Here is a 27,708-nt window from a genome sequence, read left to right on the forward strand (position 1 = left end):
TTGGAGACTCCTTCCAGGGAATATATAAGATCAAACTAGTTTCATATCAATACTAAGACATTATATGCCTTTTAAATTCTTAGTATTTCACAAGTGTACAGTGGAATCCAAATACTACATGACATGTGATGACATCACTTGGATAGTTAATGGAATGTGTGCTTATGATTCTTACATCTTCTAGAGTATAGGCAAAAAGTTTAGAACATAAACATGTTTTCAGAGACTCAATTTGGTTTTTGCTGGCTTACCTTTAGTTACACCTGCTATAATCTTTGCAATCTCATTGCTGTCCAGCAAATTATTTGAACCTCTAATACTTCTTTGTACTTATGCAGAAATATGGCAAGCAGTACTTCACTGGCTTGTTTTACAATAACATTTTAAAATTTTTCTCAAAAAAAACCCACAAAAAATGGGGCGCCTGGGTGGCTCAGTCAGGTAAGCATCTGATTCTTGATTTTGGCTCAGGTCATGATCTCACAGTTCATGAGTTTGAGGCCCGCATCAGCCTCTGTGCTCACAGTGCAGAGTCTGCTTGGGATTCTGTCTCTCCCTCTCTCTCTCTCTCTCAAAATAAATAAACTTTAAAAAAATAATAAAAAATGGTTCTTAGCTTTAATGTCTAGTATAATAAGTATTTATGTAATGTGCTTATTATAAATATGTATTTATATATGTATTCATATATATGTATAATAATGTATCACATTATCATATCAAATATTGATATCACATAAACAAAAATGCTTAGAATTCTCAAAAACTAAGAATATTAAGAGTTACTGAAAGCAAAAAGTTTGAGAACAAGTGCTCTACAGAGACAAGAAAAAAAAAGAAACAGGAAAAGAAAGAGACACAAAGGGAGGTAAAGAACTGAAGAGGCATAGAAAGAGACACAGAAACACATATATACATGAACGAAAAAGTAGGAGACAAAGAGAAGGGAAAGGAAACCCAGACACACTGTGGCTGACATAAGCCAACAAGGAGTAGAACTGGGCAAGTGGGTGCCGGATGAGTGGGTGTGGGACAGTTCTCACCCAGGATGCGGTACTGCAGCTGCCCGTTGGCTCCCACATCTGGGTCAGAGGCCCGCAGCACAGTAAGGGTCTGGGGGTCCTGGCCCTCGGGCACCTCCAGGGAGAGGTGGGCACTCCCAAAGGTTGGGGCATGGTCATTCTCATCCTCCACGGCCACCCGCACTGTGACATGGGTCAAGAGTGGGGGCGAGCCCCTGTCTCGGGCATACACTGTGGGGAAGCAAAATCAATGAGATCTAGCCTGCTCCCATCCCATGGAGAAACCCATACCACACATCGTTCACACATGTTCACCAGGTGTATATATGAGCCAGAAAATGTCCATCTCTCCACACTCTGCAAGCACATGGGTGCCTACACATATACATGTACACATAAATATACAAGTCAGAAGATGTTTTTTTCCTTCTAATCTCCCAAACTTAGTGCATGCAAGATGTATCTTGGATGGGTAGTAGTGTGACAGAAAAGGCACTAAGTGAGATATCAAAAACGTGGGTTCAAGTCCCAGTTCTACCACTTCCAAGCTGTGTTAGCTTGCACAAATCACCTAACCTCTCTGGTACAATCAATAGGTTTCTCTGTTAAATGGCCACAGTATAATCTGAGGGAATCCTAAAGAGCACAGCTGTGACATTATGTATTTGAGACTTCGTGTGATGACAATGGGGACAGTCTAATAGTCAGATCACCTCGCAATCTGCCCCAAGATGATCCAAAAATATAACAAGCTGTGCTGTAATAGGTGGAAGCTTCTAGAAGGTACTTTGGAGCATCTACCCATGTAACACTGGCTGTTTATAACACCTCAGGCTTTGGGGTCCTGTCAGTGTGTACCTGTTAAGTTGATCTCCTCCTGTTCTTCCCGGTCCAGGGCCCGAAGAGTTGTGAGAACTCCAGTCTCTGGGTCCAGGGAGAAGCTTTCGCCAGAGATGCCTCCATAAGTCACTTGCCCATTGGCCCCTGAAGAAGGGCAGCAAGGAGGGGGGGGTCAGCGGGTAAATACACCTTTTCCTTCCAGATGTACCTCTCTCCACTCATCCCCTCAGGTCTTACCCAGGTCTGGGTCGGTAGCCCGCAGAGTGAGCAGAGAAGTGCCAGGCGGGCTGTTCTCACGCAAGAGGACGCTGTACTCTTGCTGCTGGAAAGCGGGTGCCTCGTCGTTGACGTCAGCAACACTGACAGTCAGGAGCTGCGTGGCTGAGCGCGGAGGGGAGCCGTGGTCGGAGGCCACCACCGTCAGTACGTGCTCAGCTCGCTGTTCGCGGTCCAGGGACCGCACCACCGACAGCGCTCCTAGGTGAGCGGGTAGAGCAGGTTGGAAGCAAACCTCAACATTCCCTCCAAATCAGCACCCTCCCTCGTCCCAATCTCTGCGCCCAACTCACCGGTGCTGGAATGTAGCCGGAAGTAACCGTCCCCACCAGCTGCCAGGCGATAGGACACGCGTGCGGCCTCGCCCAGGTCCGGGTCCCGCGCTACCACGTGCAGCGCCGCGGGCCCGGGCGGCTGATCCTCGGGAATGCGCACACGTGAAGGGGAGGCGAACACCGGCGCGTTGTCATTCTCATCCGTGACAAAGACGCGCGCAGAAACGCGCGCTGCGCGGCGGCGGCTGGCGTTGGCGGGCCTGTCGGTGGCTTCCACGAGCAGCAGCAGGGCAGGTGTGGTCTCCCGGTCCAAGCCTCGCGGTGCGCTGAGCGCCCCGGTGCGCGCGTCCAAGCGCAGCGCAGGCACGGGCGGCTCCTGGCGCAGCAGACGGTAGCGAACATCGCTGTTAGGACCCGGGCCGTCGGCGTCCGAGGCGCGGAAGGTGTACAGCGCCGCGCCAGGATCCGGGTTCTCCGGCAGCGCCAGCGCCAGCGGGTCGCGCGCAAAGGCTGGCGCGTGCTCGTTCTCGTCCTGCACGCGCACCTGCACGCGCAGCAGCCGCGCGCCCGCGCCTCCCGGGCCCTCAGCGCGCACAGTGAGAGCGCGCCACGCCGGGCCTGCCTCAAAGTCCAGGGGCCGGGCCAAGTACAAGCGCCCTGAGGCCGCGTCCAGCGCGAAGGTACCCTCCGGATCGGCGCCGCCCACCAGAGTGTAGGTGAGTGCGCCCACCCCCGCCAGCTCTGGCGACGCCACGGAACCCAACAGGGATCCGGGCTGCATCCCCTCCGCTGCTGTCACCGTCAGCACGACGGGCACCGGAGCCGCTGGGTCTGGCTCTGAGGGATCCGGTGGGGGCTCAGCCGAGCGAACTGATGGAAGCACCTGTTGTGGACAGAGGAGGAAGGACAGAATCAAGGGGAGCCAAGTTAAAGGGGTCTGGGCTGGCCTGCTGGGTAGCTGGTAGGGCAGTAGGAGTAGCCTGACTAGAGGGCACAAGGACTCCATGGAAGCGTGGCTCTTGGAGGGAGCTCATAGTGGTGGCCAAGGAGAAGTAAACAGATTTAAGGAAGAGCAGCCTTACTTGCACCAGCAGCTGGAGGCTGGAGCTCCTAGGGGGGCTGCCTTGGTCGTGAGCGCTCAAAGTCAGCACATAGTGCGGCCGCTCTGCTCGGATCAGGGGTGCAGCAGTGAGCAGCTCCCCCAAGTGAGGGTGCAGAGAGAAGAGCTCTGAGCCAGGACCTGGGGACAGGTATAGGAAGGGTGAGGGCATGAGTCCCAGAGCTGGGGAGGTCATGCCATCACCCACCAACTCCCTTCTCTCCACGTCTCCCCCACCATACCAGTTAGTGTGTACAGGATGGTGCCATTCTCCCCCTCGTCTGGATCTTTGGCCTGCAGAGTCGTCACCAGTGTTCCCGGAGGCACTCGATCTGGTACCTGTGGGGACACACAGTTCACCTACAGCTGTGTCCTTCCTTGTGTTCTTGAGTCAAGTTTCCCTCACCTGAGACATCTCAGAGTCAAGTTCCCCTCACCCGAATGCAGGCAGAGCCCCTTTTCTGCTCTCACACCTGTTCCAAGAGCCAGTCTCTCTGATCTACAGCTACAGCTCTGTGGGGAGATGATCCCCCACCCCATTGCCTCTCACACTTCTTCAGGGCAGGGTCCTGCCACTTCACATACCTGTATAGGAAGGCCGCCGCCAGCAGCCCCTGAAGCCTGCAGGAAGGTAGGGCTGTTGTCGTTGAGGTCAAGCACTGCGATGTGCACGGTGCCTGTGGTACTACGGGGAGGGTTCCCCCCATCCTGCACCTGCACCAGGAGCTGATAGCTGCTCTGCCGCTCTCGGTCCAGGGTTTGGAGTGTGGTCATTTCTCCTGGGAGTGCAGGATAAGGGTCATGTATGGGCACAGCCTGAGGCCTGCAGCTGAGAAGCTGGGGTTTAGGGAGTGTGGGAGGGAATGCCAGGGTGAAAGTCCAGGCTGAGTCCTGGTCCTCTTGGCAGGGGTCTGGGAATTCTGTCTGGGTATTCACCAGTCTGAGGATGAGGCTATGAGATCTCAGAATTTGGGCCCCAGTGCTCACCAGTCTGGGGGTGGATGCGGAAGGCCTTGCTGTCTTCTGACAGCTGTCGCAGGCTGTAGGTCAGACGTCCGTTGGGTCCTGAGTCTCGGTCAGTGGCAAAGACCCGGCCCACGCTGGTCCCTGGGGGCTGGTTCTCAGCCACAGCCAGGAAGGTGGGCTCCTCAGACAAGCGGGGACTGTGGTCATTCTGGTTGAGGATGCTGACCCTCACGGTGGCTGTGCCTGTCTGCTGTCCCAACTCAGCTTTGGACCCAGACACTGCCATTACCTTCAGTGTGTACAACTCCTGGGCCTCACGGTCCAGTGCTGCTCGCACCCATAGCCAACCACTCTGTGGTTCCAGGCCAAAGGGGCTACTTGGCCCATCTGCTGCAAGGTGATAAGTGATGGGGCCCCCATCTGGGGCTTGAGCTTGCACTTGCAGGACCTGAGTTCCAGGGGTGGTGCCTGAGGGCAGGTCCACACGGTAGATGGGGCTGTCAAAATGAGGAGCCAGCCCACGGGTCGCCGAGTCTTGTACCACTACCCGTAGTCGGAAGTGGCTGGTGCGGGGTGGGGAGCCTCCATCCCGGGCCTCCAGCTCCAGCTCATGCGCTGGCCCCCCTGGAGGCCCCAGAGGTCTCATAAGCCGTACATGGCCTGTCGTGGGGTCCACAGTGAAGGCCCCACCACCCCCAGCTAGCAGGGTAAAGGTGACTCGACCGTTAACGCCTGCATCAGGGTCCAGAGCCCGAAGTGTATAGATGGGGGTCCCTGGGGCAGTGCTTGGTGGCAGCAACACTGTGTCTTCAGGTGCAGGGAAGGCAGGGGAGTTGTCATTCACATCATCCAGCAGCACACGCACCCGAGCCATTGAAAAAGCTGGGGGCACTCCACTGCCTGCCCGCACCTCCAGCTCCAGCACCGGTCCCAGCAGCTCCCGGTCCAGAGGGCGAAGTGTTTGTAACAGCCCCGAGGCCCCATCTAAAGAGAAGAGTCCTCGGGGATCCCCACCTGATAAGGCAAGGGTCACAGACCCCAAGCGACCTGAGGAGAGGAGAGAGGAGTCAGGAAAGAGATGGGAGGCATCTAACGAGTTGGGGCCCAGACTCTGATCCCAAGGAGGGAGAAGCACTGTCCACACCTGTGTCTTTCAAACTACTGGGACATTCATGTGCCTGGGGATGAAGCAGAGGGCCTGCACTGTGCCCAGGGAGGTGCTGGGGTTGTAACCTGTGTGTTATCTGTGCTGTGATACTCTAGGGTACTTTGAGATGGGTTATGTTGGTGTGTCTGGGTACAGCACCAAATGGGTATAATGATAAATGATACCTGGTGGGTTGCGTGCCTGGACTACGCCGACACTGGTGCCTGGCGCCACATCCTCTGGCACGGAAAAGACATACTGTAGTTGCTCAAATACAGGTGGTACAGGGGTTCCAGGCACAATGCTGATGTTGACTCGGGCACTGGGCTCTGCCTGCAGGCCACCTCCATCCTGGGCCCCAATCTCCAGCTGCACCACAGAGTTGGCCCGTCTGGCCAAGGGCCAGGCTACTGTCAACAGCCCTGGGAGAAGGGATAGAAGCACTGACGTATAAGGAAACAGAATAGAAGTAAAAAGGTTATGGGAGAGGGGGCAATACTTCATGTAAGCAGGTGGGGAGAGGGATCCGGGGGCAAGGCCTGGGAATGGGAGGATCCTCACCTGAGTGCTCGTCCAAGGCAAAGAGTGGGGGGTTATTGCCAGCCAGGATGTAGTAGGAGAGTCGCCCGTGGGGCCCCTGATCAGGGTCATGGGCACGCACCCTCAGCACAGCTGTGCCTGGTGTACTCTGGGTACTCAGACTGGCAGCATACTCCCGTGGATAAAACTGAGGTGGGTTGTCATTCTCGTCTGACACAAACACCTTCACGTATACCATGGACTTGAGGCCTCCCTAGGGAGACATGCAGCCATAAGTCAGGTGGACCTTGTCTGGCTCTGGTGAATGCCCTATTCCAACACCCAGCCTACCCATGGTCTGCCCACTCACCCCATCCACAGCTGTCACTGTGAAGTCGAAGCTCGAGGGCCCCTGGTCTCGGTCTAGGATCCGGGTCGTGCACACATCACCACTCTGGGCATCAATGCGGAATGGGGGAGACCCTGAGGCCCCAAGTCCAGCACCCAAGGAATAGGAGAGGAGGCCAAATGGGCCACTGTCTGCATCTGTGGCTGTCACCTGGGGAGAGGCTGGGGTGAGTGATGTCCATCTTGTTGACCAGAAGAGCCAGAGTTAAGTGGCAATTAGAAGAAGCAGGCCCTGGGCCAACTGGGAGCCAGGGTCTTTGGATGGTGGACACATACAGGGGACTAATAGGACATGGGCCAAAACCCAACTACATCTCAAACCTCACCACCTCATTTAGGATCCTGTGAGCCTCTGATCACAACATTTTTGTCAGCTGGTCAATACATAGCCTTGTTTTATACATGTTTCTGTTTAAAGACACCTATGTAATATATATTGTTGATTCATTAACACTGAATTCATGGCCAATGGCACTATAAATCATATCTGAATGAAGCTTATCTAACATACTAATTTTCTTCATAAGGCACATCACAGCCCTCCTGTGCTTAGGAACACCAGACAGCACTTCAGCACTACACTTGGGGACCATTTTAAACAGCAAAATCACCAAACAAAGAGGACAAAAATGCAAAAAATGTGGCACCAAATAGACCACAAAAAGGACCCTTGTTTACAGTTTGAGCTGAAATATGAAGGCAGAGCATTGCTTGGAATGTGCACATCAGGCCACTTGAATTTTTCATCATTCTGCACGTGTCCAGAAATGTCTGCAAAAGCTCCATAAGTATTGTTTTGGGGGTTAGAAATAAATTTTAGAGAGTCTGCAAATTCACAAATGCAGAATCTGCAAACGATGAGGTCTAACTGCACTGACAAAGGAGAGTGCTTGGGCTATGACTGCAAATTCCAGATGGGTCACAGGGAGTTAATAACCGTCACCAAGTCTCATAATCACTCTGAGTAGAGAACTAGCTGACTGATGCACCTACTGGGACTGATGTTCTAGCCCTGCGTTTTCTGGAGTTTGGCCATTCCAGAGCAGGGTTTGATTGATACTGGAATCTAATCGCTGGAGGGATCGGGGTCTGCTCTGTGGATTTATGGATGTGGCTCACGCACCTGTGGCATCCACTGCCTCTCAAGCCAACCTTGTTGGAAGTGAGAGAGGGAGAATTGCAAGTCCATGGGGCATCAAGGGCATTATGTCCAGGAGGCTCCACAAAACCAAGAAGTAGGGGAAGGCTTTCCTGGTTAATTCTTGGGCATCTCCTAGACTGGCTCAGGAAAAGGTAAACTATTGCACACAATGTCAGGAGCCTCTGAACATTTCAGAAGCAGAGCAGCAGGAGACACCATTCCAAAAGCTTCTGAGCCTAGGACAGGGCCAGGCACACAGTAGGTACTCTATATATATTTGTTGAATGAGCAAACAGATATTCTGATTGCCCTTACAACAAAAACCTCCTTCAAACTAAGTTTTATACATTGGGTGCACATTAGACCCCCAACAGTGTGTTAGCTGGTGTTGACTGCTGTAGCCTGTGACAAAGTATTCTCTGTGTGTACAAGGGTCTTAGGGTCACGGTATGCTGTAAGAGGAAGCTGGAGAGTTCCCTTTTCATAGCCAGAAAATGCTCCTCAGAAAGGAGGCTAGCCAAGGACTTCTGATTGTTGCCCAGGCCCTTGACAGAAGTGATTTGTGGCACTGTTTACCCTCCGGAGAGACCCTGCCATGGCTGAACCCTGGAAAACAGCTCCTGCTCTAACTCTTTACTGTGGCTGTGGGCCCAGATATCCCAGGAGACAAACATCCCCCTGCATCAATCCAGGCGGGCTGCAGCACAGCTGCTGCATCATCTCCAGAAGCTGTTAAAGACCTTTGCCCTCTGACTCCCTGCAGGAAGAAAGCAATAAATAGTGGTCAGGGGAAGTTGTCAGGAAGTGACCCCAAAAGGCATAGAGGCCACTGACTGGAAATGACCAAGGCAGAAGTGAATTTCCCAGCCTGTGCAGCTCCAGCTCAGAGGCTCCACTGCAAATGCAGTTTCTCTTCTCAACAGGCGCTCAGCCCTGCGTCCCAGCCCAACCTTGGTCAGCCCCCTCTCCCACTTAGCTCTCCTTTAGTCCCCACCCGCCTTTAGCTGTCATCGAATGCACTACTTCAAGGAGGAAGTAAACACCCTTATCTGTGGATTTTCTGAAGTTCCTAGCAGACCACAAACTTACTGCATCCACCCCACCCTGACCTCCCTCCCAGGTGTCTCCCACTTCTCCTTCTGCTGCCTCCCCCTCCACAGACTCCTCCGCCTCCCCTTTCCCTGACTGTTCTCACACACTTGCTCCCTGGGATCTCTCCCTGGCCTTCTCACTCAACATGCTCCCTCAGGACCTTCTCTTCCATTTCTGTGGCTTTGACCATCATCTGCACTTTGACCTGGACCACTCCTCTGAGCTCCAAACCTGCACATCGATGCCTGCTCAATATCTCCACTTGGATGTCCCAAGTGGCACCTTAAATCCAATGTGTCTAAAACTAAACTCATGATCATTCCAACCCCTCTCTAATGACTCTTCCATCCAGGCGGTTGCTCAAGCCAGAAATCTGTTCTTCCCTTTTTCTCTCCCGGTATATCAATCAACTAGGGACTAAGTAAATCCTCATTATCTCTCCTATTTGTCTATTCCTCTCCATCACCATTATCACTGTCCTGATTTAGGCCTGAGCCATCTCTCCCCTGGACTATTGTGATTCCCTTCTCATAGGGGCCTGAGCCTCCAATCCATCTTCTACACCAGGACTTCTCATCCTTGGCACAACTGGCATTTTGGATCAGATAATCCTTTGTTGTGTGCTGTCCTGTGCATTGCAGGATGTTTGACAGCATCCCTGGCCTCTGTGCGCTAGATGTCAGTAGCATCACACCACTTGTGACATTCATGTGTCAGAATGAAATGTCTGTAGACATAGCCTGATGTCCCCTCCAGAGGGCAAAACCATGCCCAGTTGTGAACCGCTGTTCTATACTGACTACCAAAAGGATCTTTTGAGAAAGCAAATATGATCATATTACCCTTCCACTTGAAAATCTTTCATGTTCTCTAAAGAAAAGTGCTCAAACCCTTTGGCTTGGCTTGACTCCTCACTGTCTGGCCTACCTGCACAGTCTCCGTCCCAGTCTCCCATCCCAAACCTTAACTTCCAGAGACACTGAGCCACTTGTAGGCCCCTGAACAAGTCAGGCTCTCCCACTGCTCTGTGCACGTGTGTCACTTGTGCCTGGACCACTGCCCTACACTCCCCACTGTCTGGCCTCCTCACCAACTGCTGCTCATCCTGTAAGTCTCAGCTTGAGGCTCACCTCTTTTGGGATGCATTCATACTGCCTGTCTACCTCACATAAGACCCCATCATGGAGGTTTTCTTATTGCAGTACAACTACTTCTTTGCACATGAATCTCCACTCTAGACTATAAACTCCATGAAGCAGGGGGCGGGGTGAATGACTCATTCATGACTGTATTCTGTGTCCCTAATGCAATGACTTGCACATGGTAGATATTTGATAAATGTATATTGAGTGAATTGAATATTAAGACTTCTTGTCTTAATATTCAGATATGAACAGGTATGAACACTCGGTGATCATTTTTAACTCCCACCTCCCTATAGTTATGAATAGTAAAAACTCCAGGAAACCCCTTGGAGAGTTACCCTCTTGCTTCAGGCACTAATGAGGAGGAAAAAGTTTGGAAGTCATCACCCATTGGTCTGAGGCCAAGAGGGAGAGTAAACACATGGGAGAGTGGGTGGGAGCTGGACAGCAGCAGGCAGGCAAATACCCAGAGTCTGGCCAGAGGCAAGGCGTCAGCTGGGTCTAGGCACTGGCCTGAAGTCTAGGCCCTGAGAAGATGCGCAAGGGTCTGGTGGACTTCTGAGATGTAAAGACTTCAAGCACTAGTCTCCTAAGAGGCCTCGCTACCTCCTGTTTCCTCTCTTGCATACTCCATATTCCATGATGCAGCCAAAGCAATCATTTCAAAAGGCATACCAGATTTGCTTACAGCCCCTCTTTGGCCCCCTGTGATTTTTAAAACAAAGTCAAAGCTTGCAATCTGGTCCCTGTCTACTATTTTGTCTCATCTCTCTGCAACTCTTATCAGCACAATTGGGGCCAACCTGAACAATGGTCACCTGAACATGTCACAGTGTTCTGCAGCTCTCTCTGTAGGCCTGGAATCCACAGCCACATATTCTGTATGATCCATTCGGCCAAGTCTCACTGGTTCTTCAAAGGCCCCTTCCTCTGGGCTTCCACAGCACCTCATATGCCATCTGACACAGCACTAGTTACTAGTGTGTCTCCCTATCTAGACTGGGACCTGCCTGGGAACAAGACCGTGCTCTTTCTTTCTTCCTTGGGACCAGCACAGTGCCAAGCTTATAGCGGGTTAATTCTTGAATATATCACCTACACACTGATCTAATCCATCCTTCACCCTTAAAGCAAGTTAGCTCCCTAAAAACACAATCTGTAGGAAGGAAGGAGGGAGGGAGGGATGAAGAGGATTTTTAGGGTGGTGAAACTACTCTGCATTAATACTATAATGCATGTTGTTATATATGTCCATTATACACATATACATTATACATTTGTCCAAACATATACAGTGTACAACACCAGGAGTAAACCCTAATGTAAACCATTTTTGGGGATTTGGGGTGATAATGTGTCAATGTACGTTCATCAGTTGTAACAAATGAACCACTCTGGTCGGGGAGGGTATATGAATGGGGACAGAGAGTATATTTGAAATCTTTGCTCTCAACTCAATTTTGCTGTGGATCTAAAATTGCTCCCAAAAAGTAGTCTTTAAAAAACAAAAACAATGGGGCCTGCGTGGCTCAGTCAGTTAAGTATCGACTCTTGGTTTCAGCTCAGGTCATGATCTCATGGTACATGGATTCAAGCCCCCTGTCGGGCTCTGCACTGATAGTGGGGAATCCCTGTTTGGGATTCTCTCTCTCTCTCTCTCTCTCTCTCTCTCTCTCTCTCTCTTCTCCTTCCCTGATCTCTCTCTCTCTCTCTCTCTCTCAAAACAAATAAAAAAATATTAAAAAAAACATAATATGATCACACCCTCTTCTGGCTCAAAGAAGTTCAGTGACCTCCTTTGCCTTCCAAGTAAAGTCCTAATCTTACCTCATGGCTTGGTGTCCAAGGACTTCTGCAATCTGGCCTTGGCCTGCCTCTTTAGTTTCATGCCCCCTCTGTCTCCTCCAGGCCTGACTCACAAGCACTCTATGGCTTCCAGAGTCTGTCCAGGGCTCTCACCTCCTCCTGTGAGAGGCCTTCCTGCTCTGGATATTGGGATCTCATTAATACTTCTTGTTATCTTGTGCCTGAGCCCAAATGTGTCATCAAGGCTCAGCTCCAGGGAGACAGATGGTGATTTCTTCCAGCAGAGCCCAGCACTGGACAAGGGCTCCATAAATACTGGCATCCCCTTAGGGGAACAGGAACCACATGGGTGTACAGAATCTCCATCTCTGCCTTTCAGAACAGCTTTGAGATTTGATAGAGTTTCTCTCACTTCTTGACACCACAGGACACTTTTTCTCTTGATCCAATCTTAATTCTCTCAACTGCCTCACCTGGCCCAGCTCTCAAACCCTGCTTTCTCATCTTGTCGTTAGCCCTCACCCTCTGCACAGACTTTGGAGCTCACAGGATAGGACCAAACCCTCTGACATGTCACCATAAACAGATGCACCTGCAAGGCTTGGTTTCTGTTCTGAGGTCCCCTGTGACCCTTTCATCCATTCCTGCCCACAGCAACATCCTGCTGTGTGCAGGACTTACCCACCTGCAGGAAACAGGTTCCAGGCTGGGTGCCCTCAGGCAGTGAGGCATTGTAGAAAGTCCTCTGGAACTGGGGCTCGTTATCATTCACATCTTGCAGGGCCACACTGACTGTGGCGGAGGAGGCGAGAGGAGGCAAGCCCCCATCTGTGGCCACCACAGTCAGCTGTGGCTGAGGTTCTAATTCATAGTCCAGCGAGGCAGCCGTGGTAATAATGCCTGATGTGGGGTCGATGGAGAACCAGCGGGTGTGAGCTCCAGGGGCCAGGCTATAGGTGACCTGACCATTAGTGCCCTGATCAGGATCCCGGGCTGTCACTCGCACCACAAAGCTGCCAGGCAGTGCAACTTCAGGAAGGGGCTCAGGTCGGTAGAGCTGACGGTCAAAGGTAGGCGCATTATCATTGACATCAGTGACATGCAGCACAAAGGTAGCCTCGGCCCGCAGTGGGGGTGAGCCTGAGTCTGTGGCAGTAACCCGCAAGTTATAGGCATCCCTCTCCTCCCGATCCAGCTGCCTAGCTACGCACACCAGGTAGATGACACTGTCCTGAGTGCTTAGGGCAAAATGGCCCTCTCCACCCTCCAGGGAAACGTTGACATGAGCAAAGTCACCATCATCTGGGTCTGACACAGAGATGCGAGCAACGAGCTGGCCAGGTGGGGCAGCCTCAGACACTCGTGGGGAGCCATCTGCACTCAGGAAGATGACAGTCATGGAGGGCTGATTGTCATTGGCATCTCGCACGTGCACAGTCACAAAGGCTGAGCCTAGCTCAGGGTGAGCCCCGCCATCCCGCGCCTGCACCACCAGTTCATGGACCCGCCGTTGCTCAAAGTCCAGTGGCCGCTCCAGCCGCAGCAGTCCCGTGTGTGCGTCAATGGAGAAGGGTCCATCACCCTCGCTCTGCCTCCGGTTGATCTCATAAGTCACAGCCCCATTGGCACCAGCATCGGCATCAGATGCATACACCTGCAAGACAGGACTGCCAGGGGCTAGGCTCTCAGACACCACAGCGTGATAGCGGCTCTGATTGAAAGCTGGGGCATGGTCATTGATGTCCAGCAGTGTCACATCCAGCAGGGCCTGGGCCCTCCTTGGGGGTGAACCGCCGTCATAGGCCTCCAGTTGCAGCATATAGTGTGAGCGGTTCTCTCGGTCCAGCTCCCCAGTAACTACCAGTTCTGGCACTGGGGCCCCATCTGGACCAGGACGTGTCTCCAGCTGGAAGGTCTCTCCAGCCCCATCACCAGATAGTGCATAGCCCTGGGTTCCTAGGCGGCCAGCATCTGCATCACGAGCAGGCTCCAGCGGGTAGCGGGTGCCAAGAGCTGTATGCTCAGGTATCTGCAGGGCAGCCCGAGCCTGCGGGAAGGCTGGAGCATGGTCATTGATGTCAGCCACTCGCACAGTAACTTCTACGGTGGCACCGTCAGGAGTCACTGCGGTGAATCGGTAGCGATCTCGCCGCTCACGATCCAAGACACGGGCTGTACGGACCACTCCACTGTGTTCATCGATGGCCAGGTCTGTGCCCACCCCGCTGCCCTCTTGGGCGGAGATGAAGTACATGGGAGGTGCTGCTGTGCCTGGTGGAAGCCCTGCACTGATGTCCCCAATCAATGTGCCTGCCGGTTGCTCCTCATCAATCTGTAGGTCCAAGCTCCCGGCCTGACCCCAGGCGCCTGACACTCTGGCTCCCAGCAGCAGCAGCAGCAGTGGTAGCAGGGGGAGGTGCCTGGAGCTCTGCATGCCAGTGCAGGAAGGCGCAATGCCCGGCTCCTTCTGCATGACAGGGGCGATCCAGTTGTGACTTGGGCTCCAGCTCTGGGTCAGGCTCTGGGCCCAGCTTGATCTCAGGTTTTGGATCAGGTCCAGCTTGGGCCCTGGCTCCAGCTCGGGCTCCCTGACCTGGGAGAAAAGCAGAAGGAAAAAAGTCATGATTGGGGAGGTGGGGAATGGAATCAATGGTCCAGGGAGACTGGGACCTAAGCCACAGCAAGACTGAGGCATGCTCAGCCCTGCCGTAGGGCATTTGTGCTGTTGCACACCCATCTTGAGTCCAAGAAGTGCCTGTTTCAGAACTCCTCAGGACCCGCTCCAGTCTTTCCCTGGCAGCTTGCCATCCCACCCTAACCCTCCTCCCCCAGCAGACTGTTTTGTTCCTATTGTCCAGGTCTCAATGCCCTTGGACTCCCTTCCTTTCATCTCTGGACTTAAAAATATGGCCAATCCTTTCTTATTTTTCTTCTCATTCAGGACTAATACCTCAATAACCATGTGTTTTTGGTAACCTCACCTTCAATCATCACCTTTTGGAGACTTCTATCAGCATTTAAATATGTTGAAGACTTTCCTATTTTATTTTATTTAATCAACTGATTATTTTAGAGAGAGAAAGAGCACAAGCAGGGGAGAGGCACAGAGTGAGAGGCACAGAGAATCTTAAGCAGGCTGGAGCCTGATGCGGGGCTCAATCCCATGACCCTGGGATCATGCCCTGAACTGAAATCAAGAGTTGGACACTCAGCCGTGTGTTGTGCATTGTATATGTTTGGACAAATGTATAATGTATATGTGTATAATGGACATATATAACAACATGCATTATAGTATTAATGCAGAGTAGTTTCACCACCCTAAAAATCCTCTTCATCCCTCCCTCCCTCCTTCCTTCCTACAGATTGTGTTTTTAGGGAGCTAACTTGCTTTAAGGGTGAAGGATGGATTAGATCAGTGTGTAGGTGATATATTCAAGAATTAACCCACTATAAGCTTGGCACTGTGCTGGTCCCAAGGAAGAAAGAAAGAGCACGGTCTTGTTCCCAGGCAGGTCCCAGTCTAGATAGGGAAACACACTAGTAACTAGTGCTGTGTCAGATGGCATATGAGGTGCTGTGGAAGCCCAGAGGAAGGGGCCTTTGAAGAACCAGTGAGACTTGGCCGAATGGATCATACAGAATATGTGGCTGTGGATTCCAGGCCTACAGAGAGAGCTGCAGAACACCATATCCCTAACCTTCACCTCAAGCTGATTTTCTTCCTTCACTCTCCTTCCTGTGAACAGTACAACCACTCAGCAGCTCTTCTTGCTTCTTTGCTTTTTTTCAGTCTGATTTCTAGTTAGTCATCAACACCTGACCATCTCAATAAGATATGTCTCAAGTCTGCCCTTTCCCCTTGCTTTGCAGCTGCTGACCTAGTCTGAACACAGTCATCTGTCCTTTTGATTCCTACAGCAGCCCCTTACTTACTGCTCCCCCTGCCTCCTGGCTTGGACCTTTTGACCCATCTCCACCTGACCAGAGCTATCCATGCAGCTTTAACCAAATCACTCCTGAAGAGAGGCTTCCATGGGTTCCTCATTACTGACGGCAAAAAACTGCTGCTCCTCTCCAGAAAAAAAAATGCACATACACATACACGCAAACTGTGTCTGCAGTTTCGGGGAGTTCATAGGCAACCTCTAGCCTAAAAGATAAAGTACAGTGTCCTTAATATATAGCTTCCTGATCTGAGCCTGCCACCTCTCTAGTGCGCCCTACCTTTACTTTCTTCCACCACACCCTGCATCCCAACACTAAAGCCATCCCCACTCTTCGCCCTGTATGCACAGCTCTCTCATCTTGTGATATCCTTTAAAAGTCCTCTCCAAGTGGCCATCTCCTATTCAGTCTTCAAGATCCAATTCCAATGTCCTGTCTTCTGTGGAATCTTCTATGACGTCTCTCTCCCCCTACATGCAGAGCCCATCGTACCATCAGAGCCTCTGGGCTCTCACTGCTCTAGGTGCACACTGGCAATAAACTGCATAGCAGCCCTGAATTACAGGCTCCTTGAGGGCAGCAACTTCAGGGTCTTAGTTGGACTCTGTCCAGCATAGTTGAGCAGGCAATCAATGCTGAGTGCAAGGTCAGAGCCTTATAATTCTACACCACCACACTCATGTGCTGACACAGCATGTCCATGGACATGCCAACTCAGATGACATACACAAACACACATGAGCCTGTGCCCCTGAGGCACCAAGGTCAGTCCTGTGGCTACAGAAGTGTGTCCTCAGGTTTTTATGTATTAGCTCTGCTTTAGGACTTCCTGTCCTCCCAAGGGAATTTCTGACCTCTCACTTACACTTCCATTCCCCATCCCTCCCACCTGTTTGAGGCAATAAAAACAGTAGGGATTCTGAAGTTTGAGTTATTTTCCTAATCCAGATGATTCTGTGAGAATTAGAGGCAATGGAAGCAAGGAGCTCAGAGCCGGGCATCTGGAAGCTGCTTTCTCAGCACCTCTCAACACCATCTCTGATGGATCCCTTCATCCTGGCTTCAGAGTTCTGGGCTGCTCTGTGTGCACTCTCCTTGGGGACTCAAGTCTGAGGAGCTCATGGAACTGCCACATTGGATAATAGGTCGGAGGAATTCAGAACAAGGAAGTGAGTGAACATAGGTCTGACTCAGAGAGCAGAGAGGGTGAGTGCACAGGGTTGGCCCAGGGGCCCAGGTCAGGGATCTGGGCCTAGAGACTGGGTTAGGGATCAAGGGTTAAGAGTTGGTTGTATTTATTTAATCAGTCAGTGGAGAGAAAGCAGTTATGGTGGATGGGGAGAGAAGATAATGGACAGTGAGGCCGATGTATTTATTACTGTATTATAATTCTCTGTCTCCCCACCCAGAGACAGGATGTCAGCTATGTGAGAGGCTAGGATTGTATCTTATTCACCGTTGTGTGTAGCACGGAGCATGGTACATAGTTTGTGATCAATATGTTTTCTGAATGAAAGGATGTATGAGTGGTATGAGATAAAAGCTCAGGTGAATCATCAGCCTTGAAAGAGGAGGCATTCAGGCCCAGGCACTTGCCCCTTATCCTAACCTTTATAACCTGGGTTCCTGTCCATTGCAAACACGCCCAGTATAATCTCACAATGGGCACAGAAAGGTGCATACTCACAGTCACAGACCCATGTACAGCCAGCTACACAGACTCACATACAGATAGGCACGTTCAACACACACTCATACATATTTGGACAGGGGCTACGTTGACATATACACAGCCAGTGCACATATGCAGATACACCCCCCCTCACAGAGAAGCATGTTTTCACACACACAGATGGGCATATTCATTCCCATGGAACCTACCCCCGCCCACATACACATGCAGGCATACAAAGACACATACAGGCCTGCTTTTGTACACACAGAAAGACACTTTCTTTCCAGCCTCACACGGGCAGGCATGTTCGCATGATATCCCCCCACAATATACACATGGACACATTCACATACACATCCCAACCAGGTACACAGACAGGCACACTTTCACGTGTGTAGACACACCGGCAGGCACGCACGCATACACTCGCAGACCCACCCACACACAGGCATGCTCTCGCACATGCTGCCGGGGCACTCGTGGTCAGCTCTGTGGCGGCAGCTGTGACCTTTAGGTCCCTGGGGCCTCTGTCTGGACTGTGCCTCATCACTTCCTGCTCCAGGACTTCCAGTTCCAAACTCGCACTCCAGACTCTCTCCAGAGACTGTCTCATCCTGTCTCCAACTCTCCTCTCAGCACCATCTCCCCATCTGTCCGGTGCTTTTCAGTGCCTCTTCCCCAGGACTGGCTCCTCCTCCCTGTTCCTGTCTCTTTCCTTCTCCAGGTCTGTCCTGTCCCTTCCCCCAGATCTGGCCTCAGTAGTCCACCTGTCTCCTGCCCAGACCTGTCTTCTTTCTTCCCCCAGATCGGTCACTTGTCCTCTCCCACCAAGTTCTGCCTTGCTGCATGCCCTCAGTGTCTTGGTCCTGTTGCTCTGTCCTCTGGCTCCATCCCGCTCTCCCTCTCTAGCCCCACATCTGGGCCTCTGGAACCACAGCTGGTTCTCATTAGGAGGGGGAGGGGCGAGGCTGTTCATTGGGGCCTGCGATGTGATGTCAATCCTCCCCCCACCACAGCCTGTGTGTCTACAGGACCTGGGAGCAGGGGGAACATGGGAGAGGAAAGAGAGGTGGGTTGGGGGAGGAGTAGGGGGACCATAAAGGAAGGGGGTGCTCCAGAAGGAAGTAGAGGAGTGGCCGAGGTACCGAAGGGAAGCAGGCTGGGGGAGCTGGCACCGCCCAGGCCTCCTCCCTCAACTTCCTGTCCTAGGGCCAGGGAGGGGCAGGGACCAGAAAGACAACAGAGTGAGGGGGGGACTAGAAAGGCAGATTGGCGTAGAAATCATGGAGGAAGAGAGTAACCTTGGTGAGCAAAGGGAGGGCTAGGCATAACGGGGACAGGAAGGGACGTGAGAATGCTGGTGGGGATGGCTGGGGCAAGACTGAGAGAAAGTAAGCCAGTATGACAAAGGAGAGAGCACATGTGGCAAAGGGCAAAGGAGAGGGCGAGTGCAGTTACTACAGAGGGGGGAGCTAAGTCAGAGTGGACACAGCTAGCCTGGAGAGGTGGGGGAGGTAAACAGAGGTGGGAGACAGAGCTGTGTTGGAGGGCAGAGAGGAGAGGAGGGTGAGGAAGGGAGGAAGGAGAAGGCTGACAAACTGGCTTCCCAGGATATCCCTGAGAAAACTCATGGGAGGGTTGTGTTCCTCCTGAGGACTGGTTCCTGGGAGCCACTTCAGAGAGGCTAGGGACAGACACAAGCAGAGGAAAAGTCCCTTTTCTGAACTTTAATGGTGTGCTGGGCTCTATGCCAGGTAGTTCACAGACATACCCCCATTTAATCATAACAACCCTGTGAGGAAGGTGTCCTGCCTTCCTCAGTGTGAAGCAACTTTTCTGAGTTAACACAGCCCCAATTTGATCCCAAGACTATGCACTCCATGCTGCCTAGGATGCAGAGAGAAGGGAAAGATGAAGAAAGGAAGAAATGGCAGGGGAGCTGAAGGGAGGGAGTGCTGGCAAGACAATGGAGGCCTGAAGAAGAGAACATATGGGAGGAGAGAGACCAGGTATGAGGTGTCTGTGACAGCCCAGGTCAGTAGCAGAAGACACAGATAATGGAGGTGAAGTTGGTTAAAACTTGGCCACTGATGCGTCAGGAAGGGTGAGGGAATGGAAGGGTCTAGACTGATCCCAGGGTTCTGGCCTGGTTACTAAAGTGGTGCCATTAGGATACCACCGAGGAGAAGCCATTTTTCAGGTGCCCATTGGGATCCCCACATGGTGATGTCCCAGACACAATTGGATTTGCAGGTCTGGAGGAGAGAGGTCTGGGTTGGAGACAGGGATTTGGACAAATCAGGGGTAGGTGAAAACCATGGGCTTGGAGACCCATCAGCTAGGATGTGCAGAGGAAGAAGAGGGTCTAGCATAGAACCCTGAGGAGTAGTCATATTTAAGGGGCAGACTGAGGAGACCTTTATTCTTCTCAGAGAAGAAGAAGAGGCAGTATCACAGAAGTTAAGGGAGGAAATATTTCAACAAGAAGGGAGGGATCAATAGTGTCCAGGGCTGCTGAGACTTCATGCAAGACGAGGGCTGAGAAGTGGCCATTGATTTTATCAGTAAGGAATTCACTAGAGATCTGGAGAGAATAGTTTCAGGAGAGTCTGAAGGGTGCAAGCCTCCTGCAGTGGGAAATGATAAAGAATAAATCAACTAAACAACTCAACAACACAGCATAGATTGATTCATCAATACACACTGCACTTCTACGATAGGGAGGCAATATATCACAGTAGGGCAGGACAGGATAGTGGTGAAAATGTGGACTCTGGGGCCAAACCAAATGTTTTTTGCCCAGCTTCACACTTACTAGCTTTGTGACCCTGGGAAAGCCACTCAATTTCTCTGAGCTTCCAGTTCTTCATTTATAAAGTAGAGACAATAATAGCACTTCCTACACTGTGTTTGCTGTTAGAACAGTGTCTGGCACACAGTATGTGTTTTGTAAGTGCCCAAGCATAATTAAGAAGATTGGCTCTGCTGTGAGACAGACTTCAGTGCAAATTCTGACTCTGCCACTTACAGTGTAGTCCTGGGTGAATTGTTCAACCTTTCTTAGTTTCCTCCTTGGTAATGAGGGGATTAAAGTGTCCATTTTATATGGTTGACACAAGAGTTAAATGAAAGAATGTAACCAAAAACTTAGCACATCGTCTGGCATACAGTGAAGGCTGAATAAATATCAGCTGCTCTTGTGTGCCAGACACACACGACAACTCTGGGATAAGTGTTATTTCACAGATGAGGAAACTGAGGGTCAGAGTGGGTGGCAGAGAGATGTGGAACACAGCTCTGATGGACTCCAAAGTTAGTGTTTCGTTACCTTATATTGCTTCTCTACTGGAAGGCTTGGAATGCTCTGATGAAGGGCAAGGCAACACAACAGGGAAGGAGAACAAGCAGAATTCTGCTATAAGAGAATAATTCTTACAGGGTGCACAAGGTGGGTTAGAGGAGGAGATCTGTGATGAGGAAATGCCAGTCCAAGTAGAGGGTCAGGTGGGCATGGAGTCAGGTGGTGAGACAGGAGAAGGGGCCAGAGGATGCTTGGAGGTCTCTAGAAGACAAAGAAAAAATGGGGAGAAGCTGGCCCAGGGCATGCATGTGAAATGATTCATTAATAGATTTATTCAACAAATATCTATTGAAGACCTACAACGGGCCAACCATCATCCTAAGCAGTAGAGATATAGCAGTGACTTGGACAGACAGAGTCCCTGCCTTCATGGTGTCCACAGGTAGGGAGACATGATCTGGGACAGGCATGGCAGGGTGAGAGGGCAAGGGCTGGTGGTGATGGGCAGCAAGGGATGACCCTGATAGTCTGGGTTGCAGAGGAGGCCAGTGAGGCTGGAGCAAGAAAAGAAGGTGAAAACGTAGCAGCAACCCAGAGATGTCAAGAGGAAAGAACAAATTTAGGGAAGTGAGAGGTTGAGGGTCAGGGGAACACAGTAGAAGAACTGAGATGTTGGAAGTAAACTAAGTTAACCGTTCAACACTTACCAGTTGTTTTCTTTCTAAATTCTCAAGCAACTCTCTGAATGTTGCCTCCATTTTCACCTGAGGAAAGGGGAGCTCAGAGAAGCTAAGGTGGTAAATGGTGGGGCTGGAAGGTCAGCTCTACTCAACCCACAAAGGACACAGTCCTTGGCAACACACATCCACAAGGAATAACTTCACAGCCGTCACATCCCCCCTGGAAGCACTGTCAGAACCAACCCACACCCACACCCTCTCCTTTCCTCCCTTTTCTTCTTCTCCTCCTCCTTCCTCACCAACCAAATGGGAGATGCAGTCTAGCTCCTTCCATGAGCAGCCTAGAGAGACAAACATAAACAAGGACATTCTAGTGTGCCAAGTGAACACAGAGGGGCATCCTGACCCAGGCTTGGGGGTTCCAAGCAGACCAGTGGGAGGAGGTACCCTCTCACCAGTGGACATAGGAACTGAGTAGTAGTCCCTCCCAAGTGTCAGTAGTTGAAAATGCCTGGGAGTCAGAGGGTTACCGAGGAAACATGGACTGTAGAGCTGAAGTAAGGGGCAGGCAGAGGGAAGCCAGGAAGAAGATAGGATCCAGCAGCATGAACTCCTGGGAGGGGCTTTTGCTTGCAGGTCTCAGGGCATCAGAGAGTCCAGTTGCTTCTGTTACCACAGGAAGGATAGGGAATAGGAAGAGGGCACACACAGGTGTCTGGGCACCTGATATGGGGAGGGGCAGGGCCAAGGGTGCCAGGATTTGGGAGGACCCACAGTGGGAGTGTGTGAGGGGTGGTGGAGGGAGGAGCAGCCTATGGCACCTCCCAGGAAGGGGTCTTGCTGGAGTGGAGCAGATGGTGGGCACTATCGTGCCTTGTGGCCTGATGGCAGGTCACAGCTTCCTCATCTTCCTCTCCTTCCAGGAACCCCAATAGGCACCTGGAGCAATATATTTGTATCTGCAAATTTCTGGTGCTTCTTAAATATTTGCCAACTGAATGAAAGAGAAATCAAGTACAGAGAGGGAGAGGAAGAAGATCCAGGAAAAGAGAAGTCCATGTGAAAGGCAGAGAGGAGGAGAACATAGGGTGAGGAAGGACAGTTTGTGGGGGAGAGGAGTGGCAATGTCTCCAGTGGGACAAGTGGGTACGTGTGGAAATGTGTCGATTGTGTGGGCAGCTGAGACCAGATGTCAATCTTCTAAAGAGTGAATGAGGGTGAGGTATACGCAGTAAGCGGCTTCATTTATTCATGCATTTGTTCATTGCCATTAATGTGAATGTGAAGGGTCCCAGGGAGATGAAAATATATAATATGCAACCCTGCCATCAAGAGGCCCCAGCCCAGTCAGAGAGACAGAACAGGGAAGAGGCAATGACAACAGTCAGACAAGAGGATCCCAAGCCTGCACAGTAAAGTCAGGAAAGGTGGGGTTTGAGACTAGATCTGAGGATGGGAAGGGGCTAGCCATAAGAAGAGGGGAGTAAAGGGCTTTTAGGGCAGAGAACAGTATGTGCAAAGGGCCAGAAGCTTGGCAGAATGCCATGTCTTTGAGGAACTACAAGGAATTCAATATGGCTAGAACCTGGAATGTGAGGAAGGTAGGGAAATGACACAGATGATGAGACTGGGAAGGCCGAGGGGAGTCAGATCGTGAGGGATCTCATGAGCCTCATTAAAGTGGAGAATTCACCCAAGATAATGGAAAAACATTGCAGAATACTGAGCAGGGAGTGCACGGCAGGATTTGCACTTTAGAGAGATCCCTCCTGCTGCATTGAAAAGAATGGCCTGGAAGAGGAAGAGTAGAAGTCTAGGGAGACAAGTTAGGAGGCTCTTGTAGTAATTTTTGTGAACAGACAATGAGGTGAGGGCAGTAGCTGAAGCCATGGAGCAAAGGGGATGGGATGCCAGAGAGCGCTGGAAAGGAGGTAGGACCAGCAGGTTCCAGTGACTTTCTGGGTTGGAGAAAGACAGATGGCAAAGGCAAGGCATTGGCTGAAGTTGACTTCTGGATGTGTAGCTTGATAACTCAGTGCAGACAGTGGTGGTGGGGGGAAGGAATGATGAGTTCAGGTTTGGACATTTAGGTGCTTCTGAGCTGTATAGCAAAGACCAGGTAGGAAGCAGATATGGAGGTCTGGAGGTCAGAAGAGAGGTCCGGAAAAAGTAGACATTTGGGAGTCATCAGCCTATAGAGATGATAATTAAAGCCCTGGAAATGAATGAGATGGATCACCTAGAGGAGTGTATACAGTGAGACAATAAGAAGGTCCAAACCAGAACCCTAAGGAACAGTAACATTTAGGGGCTCTCCAAAGCAGACTGAGAAGGAACAGCAAGGAGGAGCTCTGGGAGAGAGATGCATGGACCCCATCATATTGTAATCATCTGTTTATCTGCCTGGCTCTTCCACTGAGGTTTAAACTTCCTGAGTGTATGAATAGTGTCTTCTCTCATAATATTCCCATCACCTGGCATTGTGGTTGGCACTTGAGACCTCACTAAATGTGGACAGAATAAAATGGTGGCTCAGAAGCCATAAGACAAGAATGACTCAAAGAGAAAAGAATGGTCAACAATGTCAGACCACGCCAAGGGGTCAGGCAGTTGAGGACTTTTGAAAAGAACCTCTAGATTTGGCAGATGAGAGGTCACTTTCTCTTAGGGAGAGCCATGACCCTGGAGGGGCAAGAGTAAAGGGGAAGTGAGGAAGTGGGAACAGCTCCATGCAGAAGACCCTTTCACAGTGAAGCAACATGAGAGGGTCTCTTAGCTCATTGGGGACTACAGGCTTAAGGGAGGCACGGGAGACTGGAGGCTCTGTGTATGCTCGCAGGAGGAATGGGTACAAAGGGAGAAACTGGAGAATGAATAAGACACAGGATAATTAGGGGAGTGATGTCCCCATGGAGGCAGGAGGGGATGGGTGAAGTAGTCTTAAACAGAAGAGACACCTCTTCATAGGAAAAAAAAAAAAAGAAAAGATTGAGGGGAATGCAGATAAAATTTGAGGGTGGAGGCAGAAGGCTGAGGAAATTCAAATTGGATGGCCTCACTTTTCTCAGTGAGTGAACAGACCAGATTGTCTACTCTTACTGCCTCCCTCCCCTTCACCTCTACATCCATCCCACCGCTGAGCCCTGCTGACCCTGCTGCCTACACAACTCTTGAAACCATCTACTTTCTCCCTCTCTGCTGCTACCATTCCAGTTCAGGCCAGTGTCCTCCTCTCCTGCTTCCTGCAACAGCCAACGATCCTCCTTTACAGATCCCTCCCTTCAGTCTCCACGCTGTCAGACTTGGTAGTTCTAAACCAGATCTGATCATATCACACTGTAGCTTCAAAACATTAGGAGACTTTCCATTATTTTGGGGTTAGATAATCTTTTTCCTGTGACCTACAAGAACCACATGATCTGACTAGCTGTCTCTCCACCTCTCCCAGACTTTCTCACCTCTCCTCACAACATACTATTAGTGCCAGGCTCACTGGATTGCTTTACCTCTTGGACATAAAATACTTCTTGCAAGTGGGCTTTTCCATGTTTGCTCCCATGGTTTTGAATATTTTCCACCCAGTCTACCTCATCTCCACCTCTCCTTTGCTTGGCTGACTCCCTATTTATCCATTGAGCTTAAGCTTAAACGTCATTTCCTCCAGAAAGCCTCTTCTGACATCCCTACATTCTCTCAGCTTTCCTTGCTGTGTGCTACCGTGGCACAGCACTCACCAGATAGCCTGTAAGCTCCGTGAGGGCAACGACCATGTCCATTTCATTCACCCTTGTAATGCCACACCAACCACACTGCCTGGCACAGGGCAGGTACTTAATATGGGTTTGCTGAATGAACAAACCAGTGGATTGACTAATCTGAAAACAATGGGCTGAGGGATGTGAGGTTAAGGGGTATGAAGAAAATAGAAAAAATTTCCTTTACTTATTTATGGAGGGCCAGTTGAGGGTGGAATTTATAGAAGCACGAATTTATAGAAGCATTACTTGGTGTGGTTGAGAATTTGGGTTGAGACTTTGTGGGATGGGTGGGCTCAAGGACAATGAGACAAAGAGTGGCCAAGGAGTGTCTGAAGGAATAGTCCCGGGTGTGTATACTGGAAGGAAAGCACAAAGCCAGAAAGGGGCAGATGAGGAAAAAGCAAAGAGGTCGAGGGCAAGAGGCCATTATGAGGTTGAAGAGTAAGTATAACGGGAGTGAGGGCATCTGAGAGCTGGAAGGACACAGGAGGCTGTGCGCAGAGAGTGGAAAGGAGGGGTTTACAATTTTAGAGATGGACCAGTTCTACAAAGTGGTCCTGGGAGGGAAGAAGGAGATAACAGGAGCTAAGGAGCTCAAGAAGCTGTGAGGCTGGGGTAATTAGAAGGACACTTCAAATCAAGGCAGGCTATAGGATGAAGGGAAGACTGATCCAGGTCCCCAGTTTTCAGGGAACAAGACTTTGAGCCTAGGGGTCTATGGAGGAGGAGTGAGAGCATCGTAAGTTAATGGGAGCTTGTTTAGCAATTGGGACAGCTCACTCCTGGTATATTCATGTCACCAAAAAGCAGGGGTTGTTCCAGTGGGTGTGTGGTAAGGGCCATTGCAACACAACGTCCTGTCAGTGTCAAGACTCTGGAACACCTGCTATGTACAGGCAGCTCTGATGAAGTATAACCTAGATGATGGGTTGGCTGTGACTGTTTCCAGTGGATGTGCATGGCTGTGACAGTGTTTACAAGGAGATGTTGGCAGTAATAGTGTGTCTCCCATGGTACGTGTTGGCCTTGACCATGATCTTGTGGGGATGTGTTGGCTGCACCAATTCTCTTGTGGGTGTGTGTTGTCCTGAGAGCATCATCTGCGTGTGTGTTGGCTCTGACAGTACTTCCTGGGGGTATGTGATGACTGTGAAGGTATCTCTGGTGGGTGTGTGTTGCCTAGGATTGTGTCCCTTGTGGGTTGAGTAGGGCTATGACTGTGTCCCCTGTGGGTATTTGGGGAGTTGACATAAGTAACAATATTTTTCTGGCCTATGACCCCATGGCTGCAGGCCCAACCCACACCACACTGACTTCATTGTGCTTCTAGACCTCCCTCTCCCCACCCCCTCCACGTGGGACCAGGCCTGTGGTGACCTCCGTCTGTCTCCTGAACAAGATTCTCATCTAAGCATCCTGGACACAAACTCAGAGCACCAGCCTGGATGCTCCACTTCCACTCCAGGCTTTGCCTGTTTCTCCTCTGTTTCTCTTTACTTCTCCCCCTTAGTTTCTTTGTCTCTGTCTCAGTTTGTCTCTGTCACACACCCATCCTCCACATTCTGACACATGGCTTCCAAAGAGGCAGGCAACACACACACACACACACACACATACACACACACACACACACACACCCTGACTGGGACTTGCTCACCATGACACACACTCATTCTGACCCACACACCCTCGGAGTGACACGCACATACACACACAACACACGGACACACGACCTCCCAGTGACACGCACTGACTCACACTCCGCTGATGCACTCACACTCGGAGTAGCACACACACACACACCCTGCTCGCACCCCGCACCCACACCCCCCTCACACTCTCACGCCGCACACCCGACTGGATGTCACACACACAAAGACCCCCAGGCCCTGCCCCCACGCTCACGTTCACGCTCGCCCTCGTCCCGCAGGCCCAGGCCCCCCCTCCCCCATTGTCTCCGGCTCAGAACAAAGCCCCCGGCTGCACCGCCGCCGCCGCCGCCCGGGAGAGGCCGGAGGGCCGGGCGGGCGCGGCCGGACGGGCCGGGCGGGCGCGGGCACTGACCTCCGCGCGGCGCGGGCTCCCTCGCCCGGTCCTGGGGCGCCGTCCGGCCGCGGTCAGCCCCCCGGGCAGCGCCCGCCCGCGCGGGGCCTGGGGCCGCGCATCGTCCCCCGCCGCTGTCTCCGGGCCCGCGATCAGCTCCGGGCAGCCAGCCGTCGGTCCGTGCGCCCCTGGCCGTCGGTCCGTCCTTCCCTTCGCCGCCGCCGCCGCCGCCGCCGGGGCGCCGCCTCCTCCACAGCCGCCCCGCGGAGGATGCGAGATTCGCCGCCGCGGCCCCGCGCCCCCTCCCCTCCCCTCCCCTCCCCTCCCCTCCCCCGCCCTCCGCGCGGTAACCCGAGCCCCCGCCCCTCCGCCCGCGGAGCCCCCGCCCCCGCCCCCGCCCGCGCTCCGCGCCGCGGCCACCCCACCGCCCGCCCGTCCTCCCTCCGCCCCTCGACTTCCCGGCCCCAGTCCCCGGCGCCGGATCCAGCCCCAGCGCCGCGCGGTCCTCACGTCCCCGTTCTCGTCCCTGCTCCCGGTCACTGCGCCCGGCCCCCTCCTCCCATCCCG

General features: G+C 51.9%; 1 protein-coding gene across 1 annotated transcript in view; it reads right to left on the minus strand.

The window, feature by feature from the left end:
• Positions 1-27,435, minus strand: part of DCHS1 (dachsous cadherin-related 1) — a 33,987-nt gene extending 6,552 nt beyond the window's left edge. The window contains exons 1-13 of the mRNA XM_058688076.1: positions 27,163-27,435; positions 12,422-14,329; positions 6,515-6,703; positions 6,187-6,418; positions 5,811-6,047; positions 4,500-5,525; positions 4,098-4,291; positions 3,755-3,851; positions 3,496-3,653; positions 2,432-3,296; positions 2,100-2,339; positions 1,881-2,006; positions 1,044-1,253 (exon numbers count right to left, since the gene is read on the minus strand). Coding sequence (XP_058544059.1) covers positions 1,044-1,253; positions 1,881-2,006; positions 2,100-2,339; positions 2,432-3,296; positions 3,496-3,653; positions 3,755-3,851; positions 4,098-4,291; positions 4,500-5,525; positions 5,811-6,047; positions 6,187-6,418; positions 6,515-6,703; positions 12,422-14,209 — 5,362 coding nt within the window. The 5' untranslated portion in view covers positions 14,210-14,329; positions 27,163-27,435. The remainder of the gene's footprint in view (positions 1-1,043; positions 1,254-1,880; positions 2,007-2,099; positions 2,340-2,431; positions 3,297-3,495; positions 3,654-3,754; positions 3,852-4,097; positions 4,292-4,499; positions 5,526-5,810; positions 6,048-6,186; positions 6,419-6,514; positions 6,704-12,421; positions 14,330-27,162) is intronic.
• Between the last annotated feature and the right edge of the window lie 273 nt (positions 27,436-27,708).

Source organism: Neofelis nebulosa, chromosome 10 (genome assembly GCF_028018385.1).
Source record: "Neofelis nebulosa isolate mNeoNeb1 chromosome 10, mNeoNeb1.pri, whole genome shotgun sequence".
NCBI classification, from domain to species: domain Eukaryota; kingdom Metazoa; phylum Chordata; class Mammalia; order Carnivora; family Felidae; genus Neofelis; species Neofelis nebulosa.